Here is a 6,000-nt window from a genome sequence, read left to right as displayed (position 1 = left end):
GTGGGAACAAAAGCCATGATGTTACACACGCTCAGCAAGGGGAAATTATCAAGTCTGTACAAATAGTTATTCCGGTGGACTCTTTCGCGTTGACACCAACAGGCAATTAGGCATGGGGCTAATTATTACGATATATCTTCGGAAAAAAGAAAAAGAAAAGACACGATAACCTCTGAGCGAGCTCTGCCATTTTATGTGAATGGAATGTATGCTTGTCATCACATGCATTTAGAGATTTCATGGATGCGATTCATTCATTTATAATCTAATAGCGCACCGTCATTGCAAGATATGTTCACGAATGTTGCTGTGCACAGGAGAGCAGTATTCCTTGCAGTCACACGATTATCATGATTAAAACAGGCAAGATACTTATACAACCCCCCCCCAAAAAAAAAAAAAATATATATATATATATATATATATATATATATATATATATATATGATTATATATATAAAGATCGAGCCAAAAAAAAATCTAATCTGATTTAAAAAAAAAAAACCTTAACAAAGGTAAGAAATCGGAAGTGTGCAATGTGTAATTAAGCTCAGTGCGAAATACTCTTCGCATATGAAAAAGGCTTCTGTACCGTCTCTTACAATGACTCCATCTAGAAATAATTATAATTGCTCCAGTCCTCGGTGCTAATAACAACCTGTCACCTGATATATGAACTGAGTGGATTAATTGCGTGTATTTTGATCGAAGCTTACTGATTGCGTGTACTATGTCAACACTTGTTACTCTTTTTCAGTGTAAACTCAGGAATAATTGAAATAAATCAAGAGATAACAATAGGTAACAACCAAGCAAATTCAGAGAAAATAAGTGATTATATTAAATAATAATCTATTCGGCAAACGCAGGAATAAGTCAAGCAAATCGATGGAATAATAATTAATTATTTGATTGATAAAAGCACAAATGAATGAATAAGAAGTGAATAAATAAATACACAGTATTTGGAAATAGATAAAATACGTGATCTAAAAATAATATTCCAGAAAATTCACAAAACTAGAGAGCTATATTGGAGCTTCATGAACATCCTTGGTTTTGGAACTACTCGATTTAAAAGATATTCACAGCTTGCATTGGGTATATATTTGGCACATTTTTACATATCATAGATCATCAAGAAAAGTGTTGATTACTACGTTACCACTCTCTTGTGCTTGTGTAGCAAATTAATCACAAGGACCTTTACAGACATGTACATTTCAGAAAAAGATATATAGTGTATTGGTGTCCATCTTATGTCATAGTATAAACAAAATAAATTACGAAGAAATGGTTCACACAAAATATACATTCTTGTATATAACAACTTTGAAAGCAAAGCAAATGAAATTATATAATTTGTATAATATAATCAGAAAGATGATTATAGATGTAGACATAGCAGGGCTCAACACTAACTTTCTTTTCCTCTTGAGGCACGTTTGTCCACTAAAATCTTGAAATATGAAATTTTGGTGGCCCGAAACAAAAACAAATGCAATGATCCATTTTGAGTCTCAGTTGCCCAAACAAACCATAAAGAGATAACTTTTTTTTTAATGGTGGCCCGACATAAATTGTTCGTGGTCCGGGCCACCGTCCACCACTAATGTTGAGCCCTGGATATAGATATATTACCTTGGTATGAGAGCAAACAACATCAATATCTCATGTAATTGAGTCATCCCTCGAATCGATAACGCAGTAAGTTTGTTCAAGTTCGGGCGATTCACCTCGAACTGCAGAGAGCTGCAGCTTGTGAACGATGTCGAAGAGTTTGAACAACATTTCTAGTATGCGAATCGTAGTAACGTGACAACAAGCATGAGAGAGATCGGATGAACCGACTCTATAAATTCTGTAAGTCCCCGGACATCCTCTCAGCAGAAACCCCGATGTTTCCGGTCTCACGTGGTTAATTCTTTGGATGAATGAAGATGCAAGCTTTAAGGCGGAATAACGCCTGTTCCCTTTGGCTGTATCTAGTATTGTGCATGCGTGAACACCATTCGCGGTAAGGCAAGGTATTTCGTATATTATGTGACATTGGGTGTGGTGATCAATCAATGCTAGGAGAAAGATTTGCTTCTTCGGGGAAGCTGGTTTCTCGAATAAATACACAAATATTATTTACATAAATCAGTATAAAAATCGAAACCGTTCCCAAAGAGTCCAACATCACACTTGCGTCACTTTCAACACTCTTTGGATTTTGGTTAAATAATGCTCCGTGCTTCATTTTCAAGATCGTTTTGAAACAGTCTCTCGGAAAAGGATGAGAAATATTCCCAAGAGTCATTTTGCTTTCAGGGACCGAACTCCATCGAATCAAGAATTCAGTGCTCCTTCATATACTGTCTGAAGATGGGAAATATATAACATGGAACAAGAAGAGTGACATGAAATGAAAGAACATGTTTCATCTTTCTGCCCTGAGCAATTTGCGACAAGCCATTCTCCACGTTCGAACTTCTCCACATTGTGGCCAAGCATCACTAATGGTATTGTCAGCATCATCTTCCCGGGATCTAATTAAGTACAAAGAGAAGAAAACAAACTAATCAAACGACACTCCCATTCGACTCGATAGCACCGATACAAAGAGCAACATTATCCAACTGAAATGAATAACGTAAAGGTATTCAGAAATCAAACACCTTGCCATCCACTTGCCATCTCTTTCGCGCTTCTAAACACATCGCATTATATAGTTTGCAATCAAACAGCTGTTAACTTTTGCCGATGTTTTTTTTTCTTTTCTTTTCGTTTCATTCTACTCATTACAACAATCAGCAGCATTAATACGTATCTCATTAATAAACTGAGGACAGTATTCATTTTTATTCATCCTCATTCAAGCAAATACGATATGTGCCTCCGCATACGAAGAAGAAGAAAAATGGTCCACCAACAGGCCAACACCCTGGTTGAACCGTGTCGGCAGCTTGTGTGCGAACAGGGTGGTGAAAATTCCTGGTATTACACGTCGATTGTTCCATCATCCGGTTCACATCAATACTTCCTATCCCATAATGGCACATGCTCACAACATAGCATTAGGCATCTCAAATGCCCCTAACCACCTTCACTTTACGAGAACGCTGATAGACTTTTTTAGGATCCAGAACACCGTTCGTTATTGTTCATGACGTTCGGCCGTTGAGCCTTCTGAGTACCATGACGGGACTACATTGTGAGTCTGCGGGATTATTCTCATCCCGAAAGGGTCCTGTTACAGGTGGACTCTGAGGAAAACTCCCTGTGCAGTTTTCCCGTGGGGTTCCACGTGTTCCCACTTGCAGTCGTCGATCGCAAGCAAGATTCCCGAACACTTGTACTGCGACTGCAACGCAGATTGTCCAACTCCGAGCTCTTGGCCGTTCCGCGACGCTGGGGGCGCAGTTTGAGCGACGGACAGCACTGTCTTTTCCACGCCCTGCGCAGCTCCGGACTATCAGTAGAACGAAAAACGAAAGAAACAGGAAGAAACAGTGGAAGAGAAGGGAAAACAACATGAAGACATGTAACAGAAGAATAAAGTTTGCATATTCATTTGTTTGTTCGTACAAATTTTCTGAAACTGTAGCGTGAACTGATAAAACAAACAGATTTTCTTTTTTCGAAGACTTCAAGGCACTGGTATGTGAACAATGGTGTATTTTAACTATCACAAATTTTGATATTGTTGCGCGGTTGAATTAATGTGCTTATTCAAGTCAAATTCAAACCAGTGTAGATTGCATTTTAGCACTGAAACCATGATAAAGTGATCCTTACAATGATCATCTTACATTCTTTGTAGATCGGTCTTGTAGTCCTAGTAGGACCTATACCAGTTTTAACATAAGACTTATATTACCACTACAAGACGTAGTGCATGGTGAACGTGGAGGAACAAACATTGTTACGATGTCTGATTGGACGGAAGCCCGTTAGATTATCACAGAAACTGCATTCTCTAATGATTTTTACCATTCACTCAGACATTTTATATGGCAGATTAAGATTCTAGAATTGCATGTTCTTCATATTCTTGGTTATAAAGTTTGGATTCCTCAAGCAACAACACTTTAGATGACTAAAATTGTTGTTGCTCTTTCAATTTGCAAAATTTCTTTCCGATTATGCACACCAGTAACGAATCTAACATGTTCCAGTTATTTTTTCTCAAAAATAAGATATTTAGTGAAAGATAGGTTTACAAATTTAATGGTAACGAACTTCTGACCGCCCCCCCCCCCCTTTTCCACCTGCACTTGATGGGCTAAAACATGGTTTCAATTGAGAAACAACTAAAGTCTTACCGAAAAATGCAGAAGAGCAAGAAGATGCAGACGCCCTGCAGCGAGTTACAGATGCAGAAGAGCCAGGCGAAAACAGCCGCAAGTTTCCCGATGGCAAAGAAGCCGAACAGCCAGGTGAGCCCCATGAGGAGACCGATGGCAAGGGCCTGCTGAAGCCTCGTGGCGAGGTCGTGTAACTTCCCCTTCTCCATCTTGATCACTCGGATTTTTGCTCTGACGGGACGACAGCAGAAACAACAAACATAGATTTTGCGAAAATATTCTTTCTTCACGGCATCGCGTGAATGCACATTTACAATGTGCCTTTTCTAGAAATAACATTTAATGTTTAATCCAATAAAATTAGATAGATAGATAGATAGATAGATAGATAGATTGATAGATAGATAGATGGATGGATATAGACAGATAGATTGATAGATAGATAGATAGATAGATAGATAGATAGATAGATAGATAGATAGATAGATAGATAAGATAAGATAAGATAGATAGATAGATAGATAGATAGATAGACAGATGAACTGTGCTAAAGTATTTTCCTTGTGTCACAGCTGCAACCGAACTATATATTAGGAAACAATCGCCGGCTCCAAATAAGGATTTTATTGCGAGTCTTCTCTGTCGCTTTTTCGTATATAAATTTCACGTTTGGCATGAATTATCATGTTCTGATATATGTATTGTATTTTCTATAGTCACTGATGTCAATTATATGAAGTACTGTTTTCTAACGACACCATACCTCGAGCATATGAGGGTCCTCATAACAATCACGTAGCAGACGACGTTGGCAAGCAGTACAACCGCAAGTGGAAGGAGGAGTGTGTAGATGAAATGCGGACCGCGAGACAAGAAGCAGCTTATGTGGGAAAAGAAATCACGTTCTAACATTTAGGCGTGTCATGATTCAAACCAGACGACAACGAACCAATTAATGGTAAGAACACTCATAGATCAAACACGCCATACACATTAAACATCACAATCACATTCATTAGCAGTATAATTACATTATAGATACATGTACATAATTATCTGGAATGGCACACGTCTAGCAACTATTTTCTTCGATAATCATTCATGTCCCACCGATAATGCACTTTCTGTCAATATTGAAATTATGATTGCATATTTAGTGATAATACCTAGATAGGGCATGTGCAGTACTTTCATTTCTTAACTTTTTTCCAATAGTGTTTGTCATATTTGTGTTTCGTATCTCGCTCTTATAGAGTTGAGTAATTCGTTCGTTCGTATTTATTCTGCTTCTCAAATCAAATCAAAATAAATTACATGGGTGTGAGAAATTTAAACAAAACATAACCAAATGATAAAGGAGCAATACAAAAGTGCAGTTTACACTACATGCATAACAAAATCATTGTTAAACATTTAAGGTTGCTTATTAATGCTGAAAAGGAAGTAGATTTGATTCAACAAGGAAGCAGGAAACCGTCAGCATAAGCATGGCTTGACTGGACTGATGGCCTCGTTATAATGTAAGGAAATGTTTGATATACAATGTAAAATTAAGTAACTCATTTCAAAATACCCATGAGGGCAAAAATCAGAGAAACTTGAAATTGAACTTACAAGCTCCCTTCTCTGTACTTCTCTGGACCACGATGGAAAACTCCCAACATCACAAACCCTATTGGGATACCTATAAATTAATAAAAGAGACATTCAA

At 37.6% G+C, this 6,000-nt stretch overlaps 1 protein-coding gene across 1 annotated transcript in view; it reads right to left on the bottom strand.

Moving 5' to 3' along the window:
• Positions 1 to 514: 514 nt before the first annotated feature.
• The window catches only part of LOC139742750 (uncharacterized), a 41,233-nt gene continuing 35,747 nt past the window's right edge, over positions 515 to 6,000 (bottom strand). The window contains exons 11-14 of the mRNA XM_071653271.1: positions 5,904 to 5,973; positions 5,053 to 5,169; positions 4,308 to 4,520; positions 515 to 3,454 (exon numbers count right to left, since the gene is read on the bottom strand). Coding sequence (XP_071509372.1) covers positions 3,217 to 3,454; positions 4,308 to 4,520; positions 5,053 to 5,169; positions 5,904 to 5,973 — 638 coding nt within the window. The 3' untranslated portion in view covers positions 515 to 3,216. The remainder of the gene's footprint in view (positions 3,455 to 4,307; positions 4,521 to 5,052; positions 5,170 to 5,903; positions 5,974 to 6,000) is intronic.

Source organism: Diadema antillarum, unplaced genomic scaffold (assembly GCF_040938485.1).
Source record: "Diadema antillarum isolate AM-2024a unplaced genomic scaffold, OU_Dant_1.0 seq00001018_RagTag, whole genome shotgun sequence".
Taxonomy (NCBI): Eukaryota; Metazoa; Echinodermata; class Echinoidea; order Diadematoida; family Diadematidae; genus Diadema; species Diadema antillarum.
The sequence above is the reverse complement of the archived record's forward strand: the minus strand, read 5'-3'. Positions and strand labels throughout refer to the sequence as shown.